This window comes from Acipenser ruthenus, chromosome 15, assembly GCF_902713425.1.
Source record: "Acipenser ruthenus chromosome 15, fAciRut3.2 maternal haplotype, whole genome shotgun sequence".
Classification (NCBI taxonomy): domain Eukaryota; kingdom Metazoa; phylum Chordata; class Actinopteri; order Acipenseriformes; family Acipenseridae; genus Acipenser; species Acipenser ruthenus.
In genome coordinates, this window is record NC_081203.1 from 882,520 (window position 1) to 910,484 (window position 27,965).

The 27,965-nt window shown below is 44.9% G+C and overlaps 1 protein-coding gene across 2 annotated transcripts in view; it reads left to right on the top strand.

Annotated features, from left to right (window-relative positions):
- Positions 1–27,965, top strand: part of LOC117396745 (collagen alpha-1(I) chain-like) — a 75,417-nt gene that overhangs the window by 12,430 nt on the left and 35,022 nt on the right. Inside the window, exons 2-5 of one of the 2 annotated variants that reach the window (XM_058986720.1) lie at positions 12,851–12,998; positions 13,308–13,466; positions 13,863–14,058; positions 16,539–16,682. In XM_058986720.1, the coding sequence (XP_058842703.1) occupies positions 12,851–12,998; positions 13,308–13,466; positions 13,863–14,058; positions 16,539–16,682 (647 nt within the window). Of the gene's footprint in view, positions 1–12,850; positions 12,999–13,307; positions 13,467–13,862; positions 14,059–16,538; positions 16,683–25,126; positions 25,285–27,965 lie in introns of those variants that run through there. The other variant, XM_058986722.1, reaches the window with a different exon arrangement.

Genomic DNA, 27,965 nt, shown 5'->3' on the forward strand with positions numbered 1-27,965 from the left:
AGTCGGAGAATGGGAAGAATGTGTTCTCCTATTCGAACCCGGACTCATGGGGCTGTGTCTTTTTTGTTTTGTCATTTCTATTAGAGAACCGGCTGTGATTTTTAAAAAAAGTTATGGTAACCAGCCATAAAATGGACCAGTAATTACTGTTGTTATAGGATGCGTGCTTGTTTCTTTTTATCACCCTACCCGATACTAACAGCAATCAGTGATAATTACAATAATAATGTGCTCCTATAATGGCTGGTAATTATTACCCGTTTAACACTGAGTGTGACCGTAAATCCCTATTGACTGTTTAATAACAGCAAACAGAAGGGGAGGAGGCTGGGCTTTCAAAAGTGTTCATTTAGCCGGTTGATTCATGGACTGCTGTTGTCCTTGGAAGCAAGACGAAACCCAGCAATGCCCCCCGAGTCACAACTGAGGGTGAAATAGTTGAACTTGAGAAGATTGAATCGCTCCGGGTCTCTGGCAGCTGCATAGGGGACGTTCCTGACGCCTGTGGATCTGATCTGCAGGAATTTCACTTTCAGGACCTGTCTGCGAGGATGTGGTGGTGGTTTATGGTGCTGCCGTGATGAACAGAGTTCTGTCCAGTCATGGTTCTTGTCCGCCATGCTCGATGTTTAAAGAAGTATGGAGCAGCCTTCAACGCTGGGGAACCTGCTCTTGTTCTTTCTATCTAAGGTTTATAAAAAAAATTAAAGCATGTTGTTGTAAAGCATAGTAGAGGCAAGCATGGTGAATCTCTACGGTAAAGCAAAACTGCCCTGCAGACATACCGTGGTAAACTGGTATACAAGTTAACGCTGACAGCAATGGATTTACAGAATAGCAGCTGTGCCAACAGAAACCATCTGAGTGATGTAATAGCAATGCAGTGTTAATAGTCCTCGATGGTAAAAGTGTTGTGTTTTGCTTGTAAATCCCTAGAAGTCTTCAGCTTACCAATTTCCATTCCCGGTACCAAGCTCGGCATTGTTTGTTGAGTTTTCTCGCTGCAATGTTAAAGCAATGGAGACCGGCTGGTTCCTGTTGATGTGTTGCAGGTCAGGCTGGCTCGTAAAGCTGTGTGGAGAGTCAGGCGGGGAATCTTTCTGAAGCCACCAGCAGAGCAGGGGGAGAGGGTTGTGTCATGACCCCATTCATCACCATGGAGGAATAGCCACCTTTGGAGCCCGAGCTGTCTGCATTAATAAGATATCTCAACTTCCTGGAGTTGCACCAGCACATGGGCAAGTAGAGTCATGCTGGGGAATAGGTCTCCTAGAGGAACACCGTCTGGACTGACTAGAAGAGCAACAAACTGCAACAAAACTAGAAACGAATGAAAAGCTAAAGCCAACATTGAGTGATTAAACTCTACTTTTCAAAAACATTGATCCACATTTTAAGGAAGCAGTACTTCCAGTAATACCATTTTTTTTTTTTTTTTTTTTTGGTAATAACTACGCAAATAAGGAAGAAATCAGTGGACGAAGTTTAAGAAATGGCTTTGTGAAACGTGTTTCCATTTACCACCTTATTGAGTTCTGAATATGATTCATTAATAAAAAAGAAAATACCATGTTTGACATTTGACCCTGCTCCTGATTGGCTGTGTCAGTGTGTCCCTGGTTTGACTCGGGACTCCCGGGTCAGTCAGCTGCCCCCAGCTCATCAATCTCCCTTCTAATGGGCGCCGCGTGAGCGCAGATGGGGGCTGTGCACCCATCGCTTCCTACAAACACTCACCCGCTCTCTTTAGCTTTAAACAAGCCCGTTGAAACACCAGTGCAATGCCCCAAACAAACCCCGCGAGTCAGAATAGAGTAGGATTATGTAGGTCATGCCTCTTATTGTTGTAAGAGACGTCCTCTCGGGCAGTTTGGTGATTTATAACTTGTACAATAACACCATGTGTCCGCGCTTCACCGCTAGCCTGTCTGTAATCAGTGAAAGGGTTACTCAGGTAATCAGAACTGCACTAGCTTTATGAGAAATCAGAGCTTTAAAAGCTCAGAGCTTCAGAGCTGGGGGTTCATTAACAGAGGCTGAAATATTCACTTTGCCATTATTCAGATTACCCGTGGGACTTGGCAAGCTAAGTGAGAGGCAAGTATCCACAGGGATTTATAATTGAGAGAGTCCAGAGAGGTGCTGCTCGGGTCTGGCAGCCTGTCCCATTCCTTGGCACGTTTTAATAAAGTGAACAGCGTTTATAATTCGGACCTCGAGCAGTCTTGTGCTGAACACCTTGGCAATAGAACCTGCAAACACGGCTTGCTCTGAGCTCTTTGCATCTAGGCTCCCGCTCTGTATGCTGTATCCTGAGGAGACCTGCTCTGTGGACAGTATTCAGTCACTTTTCCTGACTCTCGGTGTGCAATTGTTGTTAAGCAAACCTCTTTTAAACTGTGATGTGATCAGTGTTGTAACGACAGGGAGTAAAACCCAGCTGAGCTGGGACGATCTGTATCCCATGCATGACCGCTCCCAAAACTCAAATGAAGTCACCTAGGGACGATCCATTCAAATGAATGAACTTAAATTAATGAACCAGAAGAAGGTTCAACTCCTGCAATGGCAAGGGTCAGTGCTCGACATTAACCATTCAAGGGGCCAGAGCTTCCTGCTTTAACTGTTATAGAGTCCAGTTATCAGTCAGGGAAGTGATGATGATGATGAACGACAGGGCAGAGCGTTCCCAAGTATTGGTCTTCATTACTGAAATGCGTGAAAAAGTCTGGTGAGAGTTGAAGAATCTCTGGCAGCACTTATTACCAGAACTGTTCATTTAGCTCAGCTCAGATTTGTTGTAACAAAAATGTGTTTAGTCTTGAATATTTATTGTACTGAATAATTATTATTGACGATAATCGTGTTTCTGATTGTCTTCTAAAGAGCCGGCTGGTGAGATGTTCCTGCTCTCTCTCCCTGCCAGGACGCTGAGTGCGTCTTATGAAAGCTTTTCCAGCCTTCAACGCGTTTAATTTACGACTCCTAACAACCGTGGAAGCATGTCTAAATAGTGACACTGCAAGTCATTATCACGGACTTGTGTCTGTACACCAGAGAACCCCCCGTTTTTTATCCTGCTCGAAGGAGGAACGGGAAAACAACCTGGCATTTTAAACCAGAGTTTTCTTTCTTTCTTTTAATAGCTGTGAGCACGGCTTCTTCTAATTGCCTGACACACTGTAGTTTAGTTACTATTAAGTCAAGGGGCTGGGTTATTATTGCAGTTTAATCTATTTGTAAAGGCTGTGGAAGCGATTTAAATGCAGCACTGTGCCTTGCTTCCCCACTGAACGGAACGGAGAAACACAAATTGATTTCAGGATGCCGTCAATGTTGCCCTCCCACTGTGTTTCTTAATCCGCTGTGACCAGTCAAGGATTTGAACAACAGCCCAAGAAATCTGAAATGACCGTCTGTCCTTGTAATGACAAAGCAAGCTGTGTTTTGAGGGGTCGCTCTGGGAAAAGGGTTGTTAACACGACGCAGATTTGATAGGATGCCAGTAGGTGTCACTGTAGCGGAAAATCTAGTCTATAAATAGGGTGAATAGCAGTGCTGTGTGTGACGGCGTCTGTTTTTTTTCCTTAAGTTATTACTTTTACAATTTTTTTTTTTTTTTTATAGGAAATCCAGATTTGGATAATTACTGGTGTCTGAAACCAAAGTGCTGTGTGTAGCAAAGTGAAATGAACGAGATGTTGAGAGGCAGTTAACCATAAAACTAACAGTTGCATTGGATTCAGACACATTTCTTGGAGAAGGCTAAACACACTTTATTTATTTGGCTTGAATATACAGTGTGATTCACAAATATGCTTTTGCGTTTTTTTTTTTTTTGGTTCCACTGCAGTTTTATATTTTATTGCATCTAAAAAAGCAAACTTTTTTTTGCGCTGGCCTCTTCAAAAGTAGGCCAGCCAGTCTTGTGTGAACTAATGCATTGGACGGAGTGGGGTCTGTTTGTTGAGCTTGTACTTGAGAGGGCTTTTCACTGATCTCTCTGTTGCAGCTGCACTGGGATGGATCGGTGTCCACTGGGCTGCCAGCAAAGAGTGCTCAGCCAGTCTGGTTAGGGGGGGTGTGAATGCTGTCTTTATTCAGCCGTTTGGTACCACTCTGGAGCCATGCAGTTCTGCTGGAATTACATCTGACCTCAGATGAAATGGGGAAGCAGCTTACAGTGGAGCATCTTTTATTACCATTACAGAAAGGACAGGATCTGTTCTCTCTGTGTGTCAATTAACAATTTTACAATAAAAAAAAAAAAAATTAGATTTAATTGGGAAACTTTGTCTAATTCCCAGGCTGAGAGAACTATAGTTATTATGCAGCACAGTGGAATAAATGCCTCGAATATTTATTCCTTGTCATATTGAACCCCTAGAGGATGTGATTAGACTGTTCATGTTCCGATTGGAAACACCCAGTCTTGATGCAGTCAATTCTTATTCACCCAGTAATATAATCTCTTTCCTTCAGCACTAATGACTCAAACAGGCTCATGCTGTACTGTAAAGTGTGCCTGTGTACTGTATCTCATTTCTGTACGTGTCATTTGAGCCCATTCTATGGAAGAACTGACAGTTGTGTGAAATGAGCCCCCTGTTCTGGTCTGGGTGACACCCGACTCTGATCTCACGCTTTCCAGTCTCTCTCTCGCGCTCTCTCTCTCTCTCTCACACATATATGTGGGACAATCTGGAGGTCATCAGGACTCTTTCACTGACCCAACTAGGGTTCCAGCTGAATTACAAGAGCATGTTACAGCAGAGCTTTGAAGAGAGAGGACGGCTGGGAATGGGGAAGAGAAAGTAATCCGATGGAATTCCATCTGGGCTCAGCTAAACCAAGCTGATTCATTACAGGTGGGGGGCCCGGTGTATCCTTGGAGCACAGAATGGGTGCATTAAAACCACTTTCAGAATACCTTCTCAGCATCAAGTGCATTCTGTACTGAACTCAGGAGCGAGTCGTGGGTCCCAGGTATTTGGGGTGTAGTTTTGAGTGCCACTTCCCAGAGTGATGTCCTTTTGGATTCATCTCTTAGATTTATTTTTTTAATCTATCAAAGTGCTGTGCAAGTTACATAGCAGTTGCTGTCCTTTTGTCAAATATATACAGTAATACGACACCTTTTCAATTTAAAAAACGGCTAAAAGGGTATAGTACCAAAACCTGAACTTGTATAAAACATGTATGAATACACACGCATCCACTTGAAGCATTTGTGCCCAGTTGAGTAAATAAATCATTTTTATACTCTTTTTTTTTTTTTTCTTCTACGGTATATTGATTTCTGTTTCACATTGTAGTGTTGGCATTCTGGTATTACTTATAAAAATAATATACAAATAAACCACATGGTCTGAAAAGAGGAGTCTATTTTGGGCATGCGTTCTGTAGGCTTTCATGATTAGTCCTTCGGGGAGAGCTGGTTGCACTTCTGGTGAATGGAACACTGACCGGCATTGCTAAAACTAATTGGTCATTAAATTTGAAACTCATGCCGGGGGACATTTCTAAACCAACGCAGCCATAAACCGGAGAGAGACTTAATGATCCTTTTTCATCCTGCCACAAGGCCTTGGGAGCACTGTTATTTCACTGGTGTTCTTCATTTAACCCATCTCTTAACAAATGAACGTCCTAATAACTCTCACACTGTCCCAGAGTGGAAAGATGAGAATCTCTTTGGCTGGCCTGCTCAGTTCTTTTCCAGATTCCCTTGCAGAAACACGGCCCTGGGGGGCTGGGAGTGAGTCTTCCTGGATCCTGGAGGAAACTTGGGAATGATACAACTTGATATCTGGGGCCAGAAGGACCAAAGGGGGAAGCAGCTAATGGTTGTGTTATTGTATAGCCCTTACTTCAGAAATGCATCCAGGGCATTCCGGTATGGAAAGTGCATCCGTGTAAACCACAGGGATCTTCCCCGTAAAGCCTGGAGTCATGTCTCTATCCATGTCAGCTTCATGCATTGCACTAGCGGAATAAGATTAAGCAGCATTTTTCAAAGCCCTCAATTTGGAAATACTGTACCGCTTCAGCAGAGATCGTTGCATGATTTGATATTGCTGAAAAGGGCAACATGATACACTGCAGAGGGTCCTGCGAAGACGTATTTGAGACATGTGGAAAGCTGGGGTCTCTCTGTGCTGAACTGCTCTGTTCACGCTCACTCGGTTTCAGCTCCGCACAGCAGTCTCGGTATTCAGAACCCTGCAATCTCATTTTCCCATCATTTAAAGTATTCCTGAAGACAGCAGCACAGGTATCCCTTTCTTTCCTTCTTTCTCCTTTTTCCTGCAGTTTTACACAGAGACCCACTCCCTGTATTAAAAGTAATTACAGTATCTGTTCACAATCTGAGGGCATTACAGTAATGCAATCCTATTGTGCTGTGCAGAAGTGGGATCATTGTTTCATAGCGGTTACTGTCTGAAGGGGTTCCAGGTGGCGTGGACGGAGCTGGGCACTTTCAAGTGCAATCACCGGGCATGCAGAACCACCCAATGAGCCCCTGTCTTTCAAATAAAATCGCCCATCAGCACAGTGTGACTAAAGTAATGAGCCTGGTTGTATAAAACTAGTGCTGTATTTCCAGTGACTGTCTTTTAAATCTGTAGTTTATACATTCATGTATTCATTCATTATATCGGGTTAACGAGAACGAGGAAAGCATTGATCTGACCTGTAAGAGGGCAACCTGAAGAGAGAGACAGGAATACTCAAGAAAGAGGGGAGGGGGAGGGGGAGGGGGGGCGCTTGTGTTTCTGAGTTCAAGCGTTTCTCCATCCCGCAGACCACCCTGTTTTAATAAAGCATCAGGAGAGCTTCACTAACTCCCGAAGCAGGAACTGGATAGGCTGTGTGCTGGACACAAGCGATTTCAGATTGAGTTCCTCTCTCCTGCCTCTCCCGGGGTCCTGTCAACAAGAGCTTGGCATGTTTTACTAGCTGCTTTTTTTAGTTCGTGTCAAGGTCCTGACATTGATAGAAGATTTTATTAGGCGCAGCATTTTCAACTTTCATTCTTCATTTTATGCTAAAAGAAAACTTTCCATTCTGAAGCAGTTAGGCTTGAGGGATGGGAATGAGACTTCTGAGGTAACAAGCTTGGGTGTGTCTTACTATACTGTAAAGCCAGGAACGGATCACACTGCTGTATAATGGGAGTCTTGCTGTATTTCCATGCTTGTATAGAGTCTAACCAACAGGATAGCAAAAGTAAGTGTCTGTCAGTACAGTAGCTGGTCAACTGAGGGCTACCGCTGGGCTAAGTTTCCCGATTCTGCCAAGAACAGCACTGCAATACTACTTCTCTGTTTGACAGGGGGCGGCTGCCTGGCGCACCCCTCTGGAAATTCTTTACAATATCCTCTCTCGCCCACCCGTTGCAGAAACTGAAAAAGAGGTTCTTCTTTATTAAAACAGTTGGCATGAATACTGCGTGTGTGTGTGTGTGTGACATTCATTCATTCTTTCATTTGTATTATTATTATTATTATTATTATTTCAGGTTTTTTTTTCCTTCCTCCAAACCAAAGGAAGGAAATGAGACGTCGAGCAGAACGCTCCACTTCCAGTCCTGGGTGTGGTGAACCTGAAGAAGCCCAAGTGCTTTACCACACTGTTTGATTTGTTGACATGCTGATTGACAATCTGAGCTCTCGTCCGTACAGGCATTCCCCTGATCCAGCCGTGAGCACAAATACCCACGAGCAAACGTTCCAGCCCGTTTTCCAGCTTTTTTAAATTATTATAGACAAACTACATCATACTTTGCATCTTTTTCGCCACCCGATATAAAAGTTACAGCTTTCTGTTAAACGGGACTAAACAGCAGCCCACTGTATCTGTGTTCTTTCTTATTAAATCTTATTTGAATTGTGTAAATACTGAACTTGACTTTCTTTAGTTTTAGTTGTGACGTGCAGAGAAGCAGAGAGCTTGTCCTGGTTCTGTGCTGGGGCTGGTGTCTAGAGTGTAGGGAAATCTCTCATTGTGGGATCCTGTTCCTCAGAGACTGCACAGCGATAGCTCCGGCACCAGATTCCTAATCTGCAGGACAGTCGGCAGGGAATGAAAGAGGCTGCCTCCGACCAATCAGGCTGTTAATGCGAGGGGCGGGGCTCCCGGGGGCCCCTCCTCCACTGCAAGATAGAACACTCTGACTCCTAGGCCTTGCCTTACTGTAGCCCTTTTGTTCTAGAGCTGAGCTTGTGCCAAATGACATTCTTATGGTATTGTATTGGAAAGAGGAAGAGGGGGTTGTGATGTGGGAGGCGCGTTCTGGACCCATTCATCAACCCCAGATTGAAGAAATAGCTCCACGGCAGAATTAGGTCAGTTAGAGCAGGAATCCCCCAATTCCTGCTTCATATTTTCCTCTCTTCTGCTTTAGCCCTCTTCTACCGCCCCCCCCCACCCCCACCCCACCCCTGCTGGACAGTAAGCACTTACACATTTATTTAGATTTTTATCGTGCTTTATGATTTACTCCTCATTTATCTAGGTGTGTTCTTGAACTTCACGGAGAGCGTGCTGTGAGTTTAACACATGGGTTCAAGATGCCTGCAAGCTGCTGGGACAATCCCCACCTCACCCCCACCGTATGAAAGTGAGCATAGCTTTGAAAACCCTCCATTAATAACCTTCTGTGATCTTTGGCTGCATGTAGGCTGGCGGCGCACACAGGTCTGCAGGCAAACCACTACATCACAGTCAAGCGCGTTTCCGTGCCGAATACCAAAAGATGTTCTCCCTCTCCCAAGTCTACCTGCCGGCACTTTGGGCATTCAGCGAGCTCCGGTGGGAGTGGGACCAATCCACTTCACACCGAACAACATGACCACTCGCAGGTACAGCACCAGAGCTCCTCTCTCTGCCACAGAACCCCCTTCTCTTCTGAGCAGCGATTAGAGGGAATCTGCTGTGGGCCTCTTTTATCCTCTTGGATTTCACTGGTCTGAAGCAGAGCAGCGCCAGGGCTGCGTGTGCCGAGCAGGGCTGAGGAGTCTGAATAAAGAGCCGGTGAATAAGAGAGCGGAGCCGTCTGTCGGCAACCCTGCTGTCGTTGCCTTGACTCCCAGGTAAAGGGGCGGAGTTTACATCAACTGTGGTTAGGCTGGTAATAATCTAACAAGACGAGTAGCTTCAGCACGGCTAATCTCATCGACTTGGATGACTGGTGGGAAGCGTGAGATGAAATGTGTTTCTCATGCTGTGGTATTAATCTGTATAGTTGCTTGACTTGCTCTGTTTAAGCAAGTAACCCACTTCATTGCTGAATAAATAAAAACCCTGAGCACAAGACAAACCACAAAAATCACCTTTCATCTTTCTTACTCGTGTTCCTGTTTTTAGAAAGTCTTCTTCAAACTATCCCATGTCTTGCTTGTGACAAGTCAGGCTGATCAATTCTAATGCGGGGGTGTCGTGATCCTGTCAGGGAAGTGCTGGTAATGTGTTTTTGACTAGTGTGATAAATGATCCTTGAGGATTAGGAGTTTGTAAATGAAGGGGTCAGGTTATCATTTCTATTTCTCTGTAGTTTTCGTTCCGCTAGTGTACAGTATAATTAATCTACATCATGATGTACAGAATGCCCGGTCTGTAGATTCTGTTCTACCCTCCAGTGGGGACTGGGCTGAAAGCTGTATGAGGTGATACTGCTGTCCAGAGGCTTTTCATACTTTAACTCTCCACCCAATATACAGAACAGATATCTGTCTTTTTACTGCCAAACAGCTGCCTCCTTTACCTTCTGCTAATCCAGGCCATATTTCACGGTCTACCAGAGCTGTGCTCTCTTCTCAAGCAACAGAGTCTATCGGTCATCAATTCGCAACAGCTGTGTGAGCAGGTACAGTTACTGGCTCAACCCTGTTAATAAAAATGATACATTGCAAACTGTACAGGCTTTTTATAGATGCCTGCATTCCTCCCCGATGCCACACTGGAAAACAAAACAGTCTAGAAAACCCTATTGTGATGACACGTGTTTGGCTGAGCTACTGAAGGCTGTGTCTTCGTTGATGGCTACAGTACACGCTGCATGGCGGCTTTTGGTTCTGAAGATTGTAACAGCCTTGTGTATTACAGTGGTCGAAGCTAGTACACATGTAGTTGTACCAGCTTGTGTATTCTGTCATGCAGCTTGGCACACAACTCCCCTTTTATTGCCTGCGAGCCTCCCATTCAGGTATGGATAACACCAGCACGGATCTAATGTAGTAAGACTCTGGGAATCTGCTCTTGTATGTCTTTCTGATTTGTCTCTCTGTAGCAGGGTGTAAAGCGTGGAAAATAAAATAAAAAGTATTTTTCTAATTGAACATGGTAAATGGTGCAAACGCTGTTCTGGAACAGCAGTGAGTCAGTCCTCTTGTGCAGCGCTGCTGTGCAATGCGAAAACAAAGCCTGTGATTGCAGGTGTCTTTTAATGCATTAAACTGAGCGGCCGCGCTCATCAGCGTGCTGATCTGTGGTCGTTGCTGACCCCAAATCCACAGGAACAGCTTCCAGGCTGCTCTGGAAGTTTTCGGTTCATTGCAGACGTGTCGAGCATGTGCTGCACACATCTGTGAAGGGACCACCTTCTGTATTTGTAACGTACCCATTCCTGACCTCTAAAGAACTGTAAGCATGTGTTTATAACTCGCCTCACTATCGCAGAATACATCTTTGGAGTTTATTCCACTTGAAGGGGCTCGGGAGGCATGGATTCAGTGGTGCTTCATGACCAAAGCATACGCTGGTGTGGGGCAGATGTAGTGGAATCTCAAACGTTCATAAATCAGCACGCTTTCTATTTATTTACTCGTATGTGTCTAATTTGGACCACAGTTGTAAATCACATACCAAATAAACAACTGTTATAAATACTAAGAGAACCTTTGGGTTCAGACACAGGGATCTTATTGCATTTCTTTTGGTATTTATAAATCTATCGAGTTTTTAATAATTGTGGATTTGTTTTAGACAGGAGTGCTTATGGATGTTTCCGCTGTTATTTTGACAGCTGTTCCATGGTAATTTACTCACTGTACTGTAGCTGTTCAAAATAAGTAAACTGTGTCAAAGGATTTAAAAATCCTCAATTGAAAAGCACAGAGTTTCCCCTCGGCCTGCATGCCAGAGAGTCTCAAAGGCAGAGCACTCAGGCAGGGGTCAGCGGGCTGCTCCAGCTCCATTGAGCTCAATGTTGCATGCAATGTGACGGAATTGAAAAAGCTCAGGGCTAGCTATGAAAGACATTCAGAGGGGTGCTGGGCAACCTGTACAAAAAAAATCTTAAAACATAGTGACATCACTGGGCAATACCTGCACAGAAATGGACGTGCTGTTTTTAGACTGTAAGTTTCCTTTAGATTTGTACAGGGTGAGCAAAAACCAAAACCATAATTCTCTGCTTTTAAAAGTACATGCTTTTATACCATTTCAACTCCTCTTGAGAGACGGTGTACTAACTTATCAGCCCCCCTCTGCTCTGTGCTCCCAGAACAAAGGGAGAATCTCATAGCCTCTGTCTGAACCGCTGTCCTAATTAAACGAAAGAGGACTCTAAGCAAGCAGACCCTGTGCCGGGAGGCATTGAAAGGAGTGTGTGTTATACTGTAATCTGAGTGCTCTGGCAGTGTCACATGCACACCTCCTCGGAGAGAGCGGCCGTGCTTCACAGCACCCAGGATGGCAGGGGCAGTCCCAGGAACGCTCTCAAACTAAACGGGACTGACTGAGCAAACGAAAGGGGTGCCGAGTGAAGAAAGAAAGTGATCACAACGAAACGTCTTCTTTTTTTTAACTTTGAAAGAGCACTTAGTGAATCTGGGAACGAGACATTAATAGCACGTCCTTAATGGGAAATTAAGGAAAAAACTTCCCAAATGCTTCCGATAGGATTATATAAGGAATGTTACTTTTGAACCTTGAAAGTAGATATCTCAAGATTGGATGTCGAAAGCTTAATACGACAAAGCTGTTAAGTGTGAAGCCTGGTTGGAGTATTGCTTTCACTGTTACCTTGGTGTTGAACCTCACCACTGCCCTGGACTGTAATCTGCATTACTTATTTGAAACCCTGGTAATGGATCATTCCTGGGGGATCCCATTTAAATTGCTTGGCGATTGGCTTTCAAAACCCCCCAGTCCATGGTAAAGGAATTTCAGTCCTCTCTGTACAGTGCTTTGGGTGGTCCCATGCAGACAGCACCTGTTAAAATACAGTATCTATCTCACTTGCACCAGTAAAACGACTGGGATTCTCTTAATACGCATTAAAACAACATACTGTAGGGGTCCGCTATGCTGGACAACCGGGTTACAGAACGGGCTCTCCACAAGGTTAGTGTCTGTCGGCCTTATTCGTGAAACTTGCACTGGTTTGAAAACCATTACACTTTCAAATCAAGAATTAGATAATTAAGCACTTTTCTCCTGAAAGGATGCCAGCTGAAGCCACATTTTCTTAAGCCCTTCTTGCACAACAGACGGCTGGCCAAAATACACTAATTGGAATCCTGACAGCTTTCCAAAGTAGAGAGAAAACATGAGTGAAATTCAGCTTGATTACATTGCTGTGTTTTCTCTAAATGATGGTAACAAAGCATTTTATTTCAGGGTGGTAACTGCATTTATTCCATTTGTGCCTTTGACTGTATTCCTGCAACCTGAAAACGGAGTAATTGTGGAGCGGTAAGAATAAGAATGCTTTGTCTTAGAGTGAGCAATGCTCTCGTTGTAGCCAGCGTTCATTTTTCCATGTCTTGCTCTGCATTGCTGGGGCGTTTCCTTTGCAAGCCTGAGAATCGAGCAGTAACGCGCTGCCTCCTTGTGTTCTCTGCAGAAGATGTAGACTTGCTGGACAAGATCACGTTGCAGTCTTCAGACCTCAATAACGTCTCTGTGTCACACGATGAACAGAACTGCACCGTGCTGGGGATCGGGCAGTACGCCACTCTGAGCATGCCTACCCGCAGGGCCTTCAGAACCAGGTACCCGCTGTCTTGCTTACAATGAGTGTCTAGCAGAGATGGAAACCCATAACACATTATGAAACATGACTTGGGTATAATGTCCTCTCAGTATGTACTGAGCATGCAGTTTATAATCCAAGACCCCCCCCCCTGTTGCATATTGCTCCGTTAGTGTGAGCTGAATTAGACATTTGCAAGCTAACTTGTGTGACACTCCTGCCAGGAATGGTATATTTTTAAAGCAGAGGCTCTAGACCCTGGTGTGTGTGTGTGTGTGTGTGTGGTGTCCTCTCCAGTGACAGGGCTGTGTGTGTTGTCTTCCCCCAGGTTTGCAGACGAGTTCAGTGTGCTGATTCACGTCAGGTATGCTCTGGCCGAGGACACCAGTCTGCTGACCGTCCTGAACCACCGCAATGACATCCTCCTGCAGCTCCGCATCAACCCCTACGCACTGACCTTCGTCACCACCAGGAGGAGGCACTACGAGTGAGTGCAGTGCACTTTGGTTGCCGGGCAGTGCAGTCTTTAACGACTCCATGCATATACAAATATATACAGACGCATATAGTTTGGATGCTTTTACCTTGATCCGCAGCTGCAAAGTATTAAAAAAAAATCAGAGAAATAGGAACCTTTTTTTTTCTTTTCTTATTTCAAATTGTTCAACCATTGTGTTTGGAAGCTTACCCTAATATAACGGTTTAAGAGACTGCATACTATCCATTTTGTTAATTTTGACATCCTGGTGTAATGGCCAGACTAGCCCAGATGCTGGCTGCACTGTAAAGGGAATGCAGAGCTCTGGTGGGAAGCATGTGGCGTGTCTCTGAATATGTTGAGCTCCTCTGACTGCCCGCTGCTGCCTTCCTCTGCTGCCCCCAGGTTCCCGGTCTCCGTGCTGGCGGACGGCACGTGGCACCGCGTGGCTCTGGCCGTGTCCTCGGAGAGCCTGGAGCTGCATGTGGACTGCGAGCTGGTGGAGAGCGTGCCCTGGAAGGGCTACTTCGGAATGGGCATCTCCACCGAGGGTCTCCTGCTCCTGGGGGGCATCATAGAGGCCTTCGAGACCCCCTTCGAGGTGAGCAGGGAGCGGATTATAAAAAGCTAACCAGTGGTAAAGGCACAGTGTAGTGAAGCTAAAGCATGGTGAGCACAGGCACAAGGAAGTCATTGGGAGCAATGGTAAAGCACGGTAGAAACTTTGATTGACCACGGGAAAGCACAGTGGAAGCATGGGGAAAAACATGGTTAAATGCAGAATTACTGTGCACGTTTTTTATAAGGGATAACCTATATTGCAGTTGCATTGTATCAAGCAGGAGCATGTTTCCACTGCTACAAGCATTACTGTAGCACTGTGTGTCTCAGTGGCACTTTGCCATCAGAGATTTAAAGGGGGATGGAAAACATAAGGACTGGTTTTTATCATTTATTTAGTTAACATTCTGAGCTGCGCTTTCCTAGTTTTGTAACTCTTGCAGTCAAAGTATCATTTGGGTTTAAAGTTGTTTTTATACGTTGCAAAATTAACTCTCACAAATCCCTCTTAATGGTTAGAGAGCCTGCACACTTCATGACTCGTCAGGGGTCGACCTCACCCAGGGATTTGAAATGTGTGAATTGAAACTCATTTCAACATTGAAGACACTGAGTAAGACTCAAGACGTTGGTCATTGGGTTTCTGAAGTTTCTTGTTCGTGTTTTTACAAGGCCAGGCTGTACACTGATATAGCGATCGGGTTCTCCCTCCTGCCTCTCGCTCACATTTCCTGAAGATTAATTCTGAACTCCAGCTGAGAATCCACTGCACACACTGACCTGTACTGTGCTGGGATCCCGTCTGGAACTGGACGTTTTTGTTTGCTTATTTGTTCTGGTATAATACTCAGGAGTTTGGATATTTCTGTGCCACTCAGCTTACATTGCAAGTTATTAGAACTGTGTCTCTTCTCCACATTCTGTATTTTTTTTGGGCTGACCTTCAGGATTATTAACACAGAAGAATCCCTCTTGCATAGATCAGGAAAACGTGAGGAAAAAACTGGAAATTTTCAGTAGAGATCTGTGGAGTGTTCTGCGAAGCATCTCAGTGTTTAGTGTTTGTACTGATAATGGCTTAAGCATCTTTGTGTCTTGTGTGATGTGATTTTACTGACATTTTCAGAGCTGCTTGGGACTGAATAGCAATTTTGCAATCTCCATGCTGACTCTAAAGTAAAGATTAAGGAAAAGTTTAGGGGTCAATCTTCTGGACTAAACCTGTAAGCCGTTAACACAATGCTGCTTGCATTTTATAATACATTGATGGTATAGTCTCACCCAAAACACCAGGGCAAACAGCACCTTATTAACTGACACAGAGCCTCAGTAACATGTTCTTCCAGAAGATGGCAGCACGGTTTAATGAATGGTAAAACAATGAACTATTGCAAAAGCTGCTTTCACTGCGACAATAACTACTGTGAAAGCAATGGTTTGCTGTACAGCATGGTCAACCTCACTGGTGCTGTTGAAGCGATCTGTTGTAGTCGTTGATTCCCTCATTCCAGAAGATCACCTGATGCTGTTCAACAGTGCTAGTTGTACCAGCAGGAACAGGAAAGTGCAGACCAGCCTGTTTAATCTTTAACCTCCCCCTCAGAAGGCACACTCGGTGTCCTGTGTGCAGGAAGACCTGGAACCCAGCGTTTCGGCATTTCGAGGATTTAAATCCCAGGCCATGCATTACAATCCACACACCTGCATTCATCATGCTCACTGTAATTGACTCCAGGACCCCTCTTCTTCCCTGCCTACTCAGTTCACATACGGTGTGGTGTGGTCTGTACTGCATCGCACCGGCGTGTGCATTCTCTGCTATGCAATAAACCACTCTGCCAGGTAATCCCTGTGACTGAGACAACAGCACCAGGGATTATCAGGTTGTAAAACGTCAGAAACTGGAAGGAGACGACTGACAATAAAAGGCGATGGAATTTCTCAGATAACGGCTAGGAATCATGTTTGTGATCTGCTCACTGTAGCAAGGTTCAGACTTAATGTTTCAGGTTAAAAAGAAAGACATCTGGATACAGTGAGAAAAAACAGGTTTGGGAACTCCATGGTACCTGAAGTTGAGGGAACACGGAACCACTTTGTGGCTTGGAACTTGGTTTCAGGAGACTAGGTTTCAGGCCACTGCAGGGCACACCAGGGGGGACTTGGGGTTTGATACAGCAAAGTTGCCTCAAACTAGGTCTTCTGGTCTCCTGGAAGCAGGTTTCAAGCCACTGTTCCTGAAAAAGAGGCTGGTGTTCCCTCGGCTTTAGGAGCGGGCTATATCATGGTGCTGACACTTCTGTAAGTGAAAACCACTGTGTTTGAAGATTACAAAATGAACAATGATAAATTAAAGTGAAATCGGTCTTTGAAAGCTGGTAGATTTTAGGACGCATGTTTTTTATGTTGTGTTTGTTCGAAGGTCTTTTGAAGTGGATTGGAGCCAGACCATGCCCTGCGTGTTTGGCTCGAAGCGTTTCCTTTCTCCTCTCTGATCTCTCCACTGTCTCCCCTCCCCAGGGCTCTCTTAGCCAGCTGAGTTTCATTATGGGGGATCCAGCCGCTGCCCGGGAGCACTGCAACCTGCCCCCCCGGGATTGTCGGGGTGCGTTCAAGACCGAGGCTCCCCAGAACACCTCCATCTCTCTCAGGGACACACAGCAGGTACTGTACTGTGCAGTGCTGAAGTGCAAGCCAGGGTGCTTTGGTAATAGATGCTTTTCCAGTGATGGAAATACGACTCCCATTGCATAGCAGTTTGATCCATTCCTGGTTTTACTATGAGTTTTTAAAAAGGCACTTCTGAGCTTGTTACCTATACACTATGTCTAATCAAGCTCCTATTAAAACCTGGAATGGGTGAAACTGCTATGGAACAGGAGTCTTATTTCCATCTCTGCTTTTCTGTTTGCTCGAATCATTATCCTCAAGTGATCTTGAAGACTCCCAGTTTTCTGTGGTCACCATTTCTTGTATGGTCTGTACTGTACCCGTTTGACAGCACTGTTTTCATTGCTATACATCAGGTTCTACATCGTCTCATCTTTGTATTGCACACGTCTCATACATTGTAGCTGTACACTGCATGGCGTTGCTTGCTTTTCTTGAAAATAATGAGGCGGTTAACTAGAAACCGTGTGCCACCCATCTGTGGATGAACCTGCTGTACTACCCTCCGAGTAGAGGACGCCTATAAGGGCAGGAAGATCCACCAACTAAGAGCAAACAATAAATAAATATACTTTACATGAAGTGTCTCGAAATTACTGTGTATTTACACACCAGTACAATAAAGGGGAAAGGGGAAAATCCTGAGATTGATTGATTACCGCTGTGGGCACTCGGATAGTCTTTCAGTTAACCACAACGAGAAGTGACCCCAATTGCTGAAGCAGTAACTTGAGCATTTAAAAACACTCCGTGGAGGGATTTGCTTATCTAAACACATGTTTTAGCTCTTGAGATTGGTTAACGGTGTTCTTGAGAAATGATTTAGCGGCTGGTCTGATTGCTGTGATGCTTCAAGGTTTACGTTACGCTGTTATGAAATGTGAGCCACTCTTTCTACTCCATGAGTTCATTGAACTGTTACTCAGTCAGACTAGTAGAAAATACATGACTTGCTTTAATGTGCAACAGGCAATGTGGTGTCATGTACTCCTGTTACGGATTTGAACCCCAGTCGGTGAGACGGTTAAAAGCTGTCTAACCACACCTGCAGAGGAGCCTGGTTCTTGTGCACAGTGGTGGAGATGCTTGCCTGCAGTGTGCATCGTCGCTGGTTCACCCCCAGTCCAGTCCTGTTACAAACTCACAAACCATGCCCTGCCACGCATCCACTCCTGTGTCAGTCCCAGTGCAGATGGTCTATGCTTTTCTCCGGGGGGCTCAGACTTGCACTTGACTCATAGTGACCAGCCTGACCTGGACTTGAATCATCACGACTCTGCCTGTGGAGCTGAAATACCAGTGCTTTAGTGCATGTCTACTGGGCGGCTGATGAATCAGAGTAGGTCCTCTGTGGCAAAGACCAGATGTAGAATATTTCCTACATTATTTATGACACGGGAAAGTGTCTTATCCTACTGCCTTGCATTCTCGTACAGCACATTCATATCCGAATGTCAAGATTATATTATAATCAATAGCAGAATGGCTACCTAGTGCCCCTGAGATGCTCAGGCTACTTCTCCTTAGGGAGCCTTGCTGATAATTTCAATCATGACTAAGAGCTTGACGCTAACCAGTTCACACCTATAATACTGAACTAGTTCAGTCCAGCGCACCTTGATTCAGATTACTATTTGAAAAAGTTCTTTTTTTTTAATTGTATTTTATTTTCTTACATTTTTCCACATACTATTTCACTGTGTTTGCAGTCGTTCAGAGCGGACCTGGGTTCTGTTGCACCGCTAGAATTTTCATTTGTATTAAAATCTGCCTTTAGCTGGCTTTGTGCTTTTTACTTTGAGACTGAAACTATGTGACAGTACTGTGGATTGGAAGGTGATGCTGTTACATGATTCCAGTGGAAATGAGGAAAGATGTTCAGTCCTGGCACTTGGGATACTCCAGACAAGCTGAAAGCCTGGTAAAGGAAAATACAGAGAAGAAGGGTGATGACTCCGTACTGGAGCAATCAAACCCAGAAGAACTCTGAATGAGTACAAGCACTGTGGAGTAGGGCAGTAAGGGGAATGAGGTATTGTAACAAAAAGAAGCTGCTTGCTCTCTCGCCCTGGTCAGGCTCAGACAGTGGTCTGTTCTTCCAGCTGTCTTCTGATGATTAGTTCACAACAGCGGCCCTGCATAGTGCCGACAGACACGGCATAGCACAGAACCTGACAGAAGCCAGGTGCATCGCTCTCTCATTCTCGCATCATCTTATTGTGCTTCTTCCTCTGTGCAAATCCCCAGTTACACTGCAAGAGCTCTGCCTTGCTCAGTTTTGTTTTGTGTATGCAGAATTGCACATGCATTTCTATAGGGCGTTTTATTCTGGAATTCTATATGCTTTTCTAAAGCCACCAACGGCGTATTGGATATTTTGTATATCTCTGGTGGGGCCTTATACAGTATATGCAAAGCAGCATCTGCACCAAAAAGCACACATGTTACGCATTTAAATGCATTTAAATATAGAGACAGAACCAGACGGGCGGCTGGATATATAAATGGAAACCATCAAGTATGAAACTAATGAAGCATAATATCTGATTGATGAGGTCACTGACATCATAAGTGATATATTATACAGTAAAATATAGGTTTCAGCAGGTATGATGGATTTCATTCCCAGTAATTGACACGGAGGGTGGGTATCATCAGCCTGAACTTGCCTCTAGTGGGGCGGTCTCCTGGGCTTGTTTTTTATGATCTAATGTCTGGGGGGAGGCACCCTCTCCGGTTCTCTTCCGTGATGGCCCTGCCTGTGTGTTCCTGCAGTGATTGATCTCAACATGCATGTGGCCTGTCCGACAGCAGCTTCAATCAAAGGCTTTGTGTTGCTCCTGCCCAGCGGGAACCCCTGAGCTCAGCGACGTGAAGACCCCGCGGTGATTTAGAGGGGTTCAGGTGTTTCGCATTAGAAACGGGGAAGGATCCAGCCAGCTGAGCAGCAGTCTGTTCCAAGTGTGTTTCTTCGACTGGGGCTGACCAGGTAGTTACTCCCAGTTCTGCTGCTGCTTCTGGTCTCTCTGAGCGTTGGCTGTGTTCAGTGACGGCTGTCCTGCTTGTGCCCCCAGCGTGGTGACGGGGGGGGGGGAGATTCACCCTCCCAGACTGTAGGGGCTGAGACTGGGCCATGATGACTCTGGCATCTCCTCTCCATGACATACCAGATCAAGCAAGAAGCTCTCTGTGTGACAACTTGTCCACGTTTAGGGGATGAGACCTGCATATGTTGTAAATGGGTCTTACTCTTTTCCTGTCCGATATGAGAAGGAGCTGCAGGACAAGGATCCGAAGTGCTAGGGATGTGAAGTGGCTGTGTCTCCCTCCAAAGCACCTCTCTGTTAAGCCCTGTGAGCAGGGAGCCACTGTGGCTCGGAACTAGGATTCGGGAGACTAGGTTTCAGATCACTGCACGGCACACCAGGGGAGACTCCCGGTCTCCTGGAACCGGGTTTCAAGCCACAGTTTCTGAAGAAGTGTCTTTGTGTTCCCAGGGCTTTAGATCATCCCCAGGGCAGAATCATAGTGTTTTTTTTTTTTTTTTTTTTTTTTACATGACCCCAATTTGTACCAGATCCCCCTACCCTTTCAGTTTGTCTGTCTGTATAATTATCTATGTGCTTTGTCTGTCTCTCTAACCTGTCTGTTTTTATCTACCTAAAATAACTTTGTTTTATTTTGCATACATTTTATATGTATTTAAAAAAAAAAAAGAGAGAACACCCAATATGTTTGGAATGGACCCAAACATTCTGTTACAATGTAACTGTAAAGACAGAGTATTAATAGCTTTGAGAATTAACATAGCGTGAAGGATTTTGGTACTCTTACATATATTTTTTTTCTGTCGCAAGGATGTACACCATGGAGGAGGTTTTGTATCCACCAGACTGCAGTGCAGCAGAAACGCTTGAAGCCATGTGTTTGCCAGCCGTTGAAGGGATAAGAGTCGGGGGCAGCTGGTCTTGACCTCAACAAACATGTCATCTTAATAAAAATATCACATGTAACAGTATATGTTTATGACTGTAGTATCAAAGCATCACCAACGTGTATTTTTTGGCTTTCGTTCAAAGAACTTTTAGAAGAGACTTTCACACACTTTAGCAATTTAAATAATGACAGCCTGTCGACTTGTCCCTGTCGGGCAGAGCACTTTTAAAACAGAGTAGCTTTTAAATGCAAGTAAGTCAAAGGTTTAATCTCTTAGCGATTTCAGAATGCAAGGGACTGCATGTTTAAATGTGTCTGACTTAAACAGAACAATGTCGTATTCAATACTTGAATAACATATATATGTTTATATGGCATAAGAATCTAGTTTCCATGTGGGTTTGCTGTTTGCACTTCTAAGAGCACCTGCCTCAGGTGTTTGTTGAATTTCTGTGTGTGTTTTAATAAGCGTGTGTTCTTGCAGGCTGTGACCTTCCCTACATTTCCATTGAGAGCAGCAGCACTGGCTGCAGCTTTGCATCGGTTCGTTTTAAGACCACGATTACAAGCACTGAGTTCAAATCCAGCCCTGCATTCTCACTGGCCTTCCTGCAGCTCTTTGTTTTAGCAGTGCATCTGTAACCGATGGGTGCCAGGCTGAACCCTGCTGTATTTCAGCTTGTTTGCTGCTGCGTGCTTTGTGTTGGTCCTGTCCTGGTGCACAGATTAGTCCTGTCTCGTGTATTTGCAGTGTAGAAGAGCCCTGCTGATCAAAGCCTGGTTTAACTACATCCAGACCCGATGCCTACAGCTTAGGAAGTGATTTGGTATCGGGTTAATCCATAGGGGATGCATGTTACAAATCTGAAGAGACCAAGCAAAGGACCTGGAGATCTTTAACACAGCAGACCTGGTTGCTATTAACGCTGATGCAAGCTAAGAAAATGGATTGTGATGCAACGGCTCCTGATAGAATGTCCTTTTTTCTCAGGGCAGTTTAAACTGAATTGAGTGACAGTGAGCTTGAAGGTGCTGGTACTGGAAGCCGACCTGGGATGCCAAGCGCCCACCTCGCTCTGGCTGTGAGGGCAGGGTGTGTCCGAACTGCCAGGAGGCGGGGGAACTTGCCATGGCAGTCAGCGGCTGAGCCTGGAAACAAAGCCAACCTCTCCTGCCGGCCTCCCCCGCTGCAGCCACAAGACCTGGCTCCGAACCCTCTATTTACAGTCTTCTGCATGGCAGTGCTGCTGCAGTGTGGCTTTGAATCCCAGCTGTCCAGGCTCTTTATGCTGTGATTCTGACCCTATTAAAGTTTGCTACAGTATTTTTGCACTGTATTTTACCAAGCTTTACCAAGCCTGTTACTGTTGTATAGTTGTAATCGCTTCCTCTTATTAAAAGATTGATATGAGAAATGTATATTCAATCGACTTTAAACGACAAGGCTTTTTCAGTCTACTATAAAATAATAAAGTATTAGTATTATGGGTGTGCATTTTCGTTGCTTCTAGTAGCCTAGTTATTAGAAGTATGTGCACATTTGCCAAGGAGGCTGGAATAGTCGGTTTGCAAGCAGCAACTCCAGATTCATGGTGTTTATTCACTTCCCAGTGGAGAGGGCGCGAGGTTTCTCTTTTTCTTGTGATGGTTCACCTCGACCCCGAATGGAAACCTGTTAGAACTTGCAGGATCTCGCCTGCAGCTCCGAGCGACGGGTCAGACAAAGTGTGAAGGCAATCGTGTGTCTTTATAGTCTGGAAAGAGCAACACACGCCATCAGCACCTGGTGCTGTTTACTCAGGGTGCAGAGCACTGCAACACCTCAGATGGGTTTATTTTTACATTTCTTTTTTTTTTTTGCTGAATCACATTACAACCTGAATTGTATCAGTATTGCTTTTGAAATCGTGGAGCTTAAGTTCAGTAATGCATGTACACTATTCGGATGAAAGGCCAAGGAAAAGAAAATATATATATACACACATATATATACACTCGAACGCTATGCAGAGAAATGTGCGGAGTGATTGTCATTTTGAACTCTCTCAACTTATGATTTGTGTGGAACTGCACCCCCCCCCCCCCCATCCCAAAGAAATACCCGTCTGTTAAGCATTTCCATGTTGGAGCCCCTGTATATTCCACCAGTTGTTGTACATGTTCATTGAATTAGTTAGTAATGTAGTAAAGATTTTTGTAATAAATATTGGAATAATGATTTTGCTTCAATTACTCAACTCTGCGTGACTCTCCCTTGTACAGGGGACACTATGAACCTCTGTAATTGATCACAAGTAATTGATCAGCACGGTGCGCTGCAGTGAATGCTTACGGGTTTAGGGGCTAATGACGGACAAAGCCAGAGGCAGTAGAGAATCCAGCGTGATTGGCGGACGCAAATTTGAACACTCCAAGAACCAATGTTAACTTGTTTGTTAGCTGTGACGAAACAGGTGTAAAAAAAATTGAACTTTGACTTCTCACGCCCACACCGAAGGTCTGCCTGTCTGTGTAGAGGACAGCCCTGGGAGAAGACCCTTCACTGCTGTGTGTCAGACCGTTATTTACCTTGGTGCCTTGATCCTGTAGCAGTCTCAAACAGAGCAGAAACAATCCCTACATCTGGGCTTGGTCCTGTTCCAAACTAACTTGTGGGTTTGTCTCGTTGCTGAAGATTCTGTTTGGTTTGCTGGATTTGATGCACAGCACAGTAACTGCATTTACGGGACAGTTCTACTGATGCTAACCTGCAGTTGTACTGCACAGCGATATTAAACTGCAATGATGTGCTTCCTGTGTCTCTCTCTGCTGACTGTAGAGGCTGCCTATTCCGTGATTTACTCTTAAGAATACCAAACAGCTGATTGTGTATGATCCTGGAACTGCAGAATGACAGGGAGTTGCTTCAGGTTAGCAGTGGAGGCTTGATTTAAGATTCTGCATGGGATAATGGGAACTAGCCTGTGACGGCAGTGCTTCGACCTGGGAGGCCCTCTGACAGGTCATTTGCAGTTTCTTTCTTTTTAGATGTTGCTCTTGGTGAGTGTTCTCTTATCCCAGATACAGACGCAGCTCCTCTCCAGATGCTGAAGGTAAAACCCAAGGACTGTCCCCCTCTGGGCTTCATTCCACAAAGGCAATGCAAACTCCATGACAGTGTGTAGTATCCATTCCAATTGCTGTGTCTCCTAAAGCGGAGGGAACACCAAGCCACAAAGTGGCTTCATGTTCCCTCAGCTTAAGAGTCAGGTGAGTGTTAGATTCTCCCATGATTCCTGCAACCAGGAAACCAAGCCCTCATTGCACAGAGGGAGCTGCGAAGTTAAGAATATCCTGCTAATATATAATAATAATAATATTACTGATTTGCAATTCTTCCGTTAAGAATTTTTTTTATCAAACAGAAGCATTCTTCCCCAATGCCCATGTCCAAGTTCATTTTAAACCTTTAGAATTACAGTTTGTGCTAGAGGACTCTACTGGTGTAATGCTTTACAGTAAGTGAAGTGATGCTTTGTGTCATCTGGCAGACAGCACTCATCATTAATGCCAATGACCCCAAGAAGGTGACCCTATAATTATCTATCCTCAGGCTGTAATTTGGCTGAACTGGACTGTATAAATCAGAGCGCTTGCATCACTAAACTTGAGTAAAGTGACTAAACGTTCTAATTTTAAGGCTTTGCAAACATGGAAACTCTGGTTAATGTGAAACATGCGTCGAGTCTCGTAAAAAGCCAGCTCTTGTAAGTCTGGATTGTTATAATTTTGTGGGAAGGCCGTGTCTGGAAGTGATTATCCTGCGCAGATCCCAGCGTGTGGTGCTCCAAGTTTATTTTTAATGAAACCGAGGACATTTTTGCAAGGTGGCGTCCATGGATTCTCGATGGGGCAGGCGCATGGATTATCACTATCATTGGGGCATCTTGGCTCAGTGTTTTGGTGTTTGTTGGAGCTGCATGCGTGCTGGTATTGATGCGTGGTGGCTTTTTTCAAATGATCCCACTAAGCACTCCAGCACAGAACACACAACTCAGGTTTTGCAAAAAAGAAAAATTAATTCCTCTGTACAAAACTGAAATCCGTACATACCTTTGTTTACTGTTTTGATGCTATGTTGAAATGATACACACTTGATTCTCAGGATCAACCGTGGAAAATCAGGCTCATCTGCCCCGCATCTCTCTTCCATGGCCACAATCATATTTAGTCAGAAAGCAGTTTCTAGATGTATTAAGTTAGTTATCTTCCATCCCTTGAATCTGCACTGGTTTATAAGATGAATATACAGATGAAACAAACATTTGGGAAGTTCAAGGGCGTTGATCGAGAGGCAGGTTCAGTTTGCAAGCATTGGCGGCGATGTGACAGATGGATTGCCCTTTTAAAGAGGTTGTTAACACTTGCCTTGGCTGGCCCGTCGGCAGCAATGGGAAGAGGCCAGGCAGAAGCGTGTACAGTAGCTGAGAAAGGGGCTGGGCTTGGAGCTGTGGGGATCTCCTCCTGGCTCCCTCAGCCCAGGCTCCTCATTGTACGTGTGTGGATTCCCTGGGAGTGCAGTGTCCTGACAGTCATGGGAAACACAGGAGTTCTACTGGGCTGCCTGGTGCTGGGGCTGATGCATCTCTCAGCCTTAGGGCAGCAGACTGGTTTGCAAAAGGTAGGGACAGTGACAACCTGCTCATTTTCATTTTAAAAGGCTTTTGAATGTTAAAATCAAGAAATAAATGCAGGATCGAAAATGCTGGAAACCGTTAAGGATCTAACAAATCTCGCTTGCAGTTGCAACTGCAGTTTGCATTATTTATCTTGCTGGTGCATCCAGGTAGTTGTCGTGCAGTTCATGTTTATAAATGCTTTTTTTTAAAAAATACAATATTCTGGTGTTACTGGTTCAGAGCATCCTAGCTGAGAACATTTCCTGAAGAGGAAAGAAAGTGCTTGAATAAAGCCATGTAATTAGATAAAAAAATAATAATACAAATGCTCCCAAAGACACACATGAATGTATAGTGGATGCATTGCAGCATAGGGTAATAATAAACCAGGGCAACCATTTCACCAGAACCATTTCAAACACTGTGGGGCTGCAGACTTCAAAGCTTTTCAAGTAATGAGCAACATAACTTACTTAACCTGCCTTAAATGAAATGCCTTCTGCTGTGTTTATTTCCAGTTCTGTTAACAGGAGTTTTTAAAAGGCTTTGACAATCTGCCCCAGAGTGTTCGCAAGCCTGTCTGTATATTCTCCATCACCGCTTCTCTCCAGGCAGCACTGCTGTGTAAATTGCTGCTGCTGCTCGTAAATCTCACGCTTCCTAAACTGGATCCCGGAATGTTCCCATAATCAGATCCTCGTTGGGAACAGAACCCCTCCCGTTCGAAAAGACCAACCCTGCAAGCCGCTCGGACTTCTCTTTATCACAAGCAGGCGTTTGGACAGCATTAATGGTGACCAGCTAGGTCAGCCAATAGCATTCTGCAACCGGTCCCATATTGTAATTCCTATGCAGACTCTTTGCTAGTAATAAAGCATGGTCAGTTGGGAAGGATTGTAAAGCCCAGAGAGGTATGGTAAAGCATATTAAAAGAACTTGGTAAACTTCTGTAAATGTATAGGAAAAGCAAGGGGGGGAAAACTGCAAAATAGCTGTGCAAGATTCCGGCGCTGCACTTTTTATTCGGGGTCTCTGAGTTAGTAAGCTGTTCCTCCAGCCTCTGTCAGTTTCTCTGTAAAGAAGGTGAAGTTCAGCCTTGCACATGAATCCCCAGGAGCCTCAGTTGTCCAGAATGGAGTGCAGTGGTTGCTCAGTCCCCCCCCCCCCCCAGGGCACAGTACCTTTGAGAAGGAGATTAATGAGTGGCTTTAACAAGATGTTGTACATTCTTGTGTCAAGGCGTTGGGTGCGCTTGTCTTTGCCCAGGTTTCTTTCCCTGTGTTGTTGCCATCAGACTCCTGGAGCCGACGGTGGTCAGGATGTGTTTTTTCAGCTGCTGCAGCTCAAAGACTATTTAAAGAACAAGAGCCTTTCAGCAGCACCTTGATTTCTCCTACAGGGTCTGTGAAGACAGGTGGGCCTGCTTCCTGCAGGTAACGTCGGCTCTCGTTTGTTCGTCTTGAGGGATCTGATGACTTATCTGCTTGGATCTGTATTTCTTTTTTTAAATGTTTTTTTTTTTTGGATGTGCAGTCACAGCAATGAACTAAAGCTGCACGAATCATCAAAATAAACATTTAAAAGGACAGAACAAACTGCAGACGCCATCAGTAAGGATGTAACTCTTTCTGAACTGAAGCAACTTTGAACAGACTGTCCCTTTTTATTTTATTTATTTATTTTTTTTAAATGGTCTGTGTGTTAGTGTTGGATGTGGTTACCCGCTCCTCATCTGAATGTAGTTCTAGTTTTCAGACTACACTTAGCTCTTTGAAGCTGGATGTTATCAGTCTAAGAGGGAAAACTAAAACTCTGTCCCCTGGGGGCATCTGTTTCCCCGTCGACCCCTATACAACCCCCCCCTCCCCCCCACACATCTCCTCAGCCCTGCAGCAATACCGCTGCTGTCATCAAATAGCTGCTTTAGTCACGTTCTGGTTCCCCAGCCTCCTTGCCGTCAAAGCTAAGCTGGTCAGCACATGTTTGTCCCGTTTCACTACAGATTACTGTGTGCTAGAACCCCGACCCTTCACGTCGATGATCCAGCCTCAGTCCAGGAAAGTGGCACTGGGATATGGCGGGGGGCGGGGGGCGGGGGGCGGGGGGGGGGGGGGGGGCATTCTTTCAGGATGGTAAGTGCTTCTGTGATTGCGATCAGCCAGGAAGGCATCAGGCTGACAAATGGTCCCCTGGAGCCGAGATTCAGGCCTGCTTTACAATGTGATACTCTCGCCCAGGAGCCTCGGGCAGGTGACACTGTCGAGCTGCACCAGGGAGCTCTCCGTTCAGTCTATCGGAGTGAAGCGTGAGAGTAAACTACAGCCCCTCTAAAAGAAACAATGGGGGACCAGTTTAATGCACAATCTGATTTAATTAATAGAAACTGGCTTTTAAAAACATGACTAGCACCCTCTGTTCTTAAAGTTTTTAACACTGAATGTATAGCTTGTGCAGGGATCTATCTAGTTTTTCCTCCAGTGCATACAAAGATTGTGCCAGTTTTTCGAAAGTGGAGAGACTTGTTATTAATACAAAGCCACTCCCATGTTTTGAGGTGCAGACTTATTCTCCTGTAACAGTCACACCATTCTCCCTCCTCCTCTCTCTCTTGTTCTGCATCTGATCAGTCAATGTGTGGTGGTGTGGCATTCGGGTCTCCAATTCACTCCTCCTGTTTTTAATC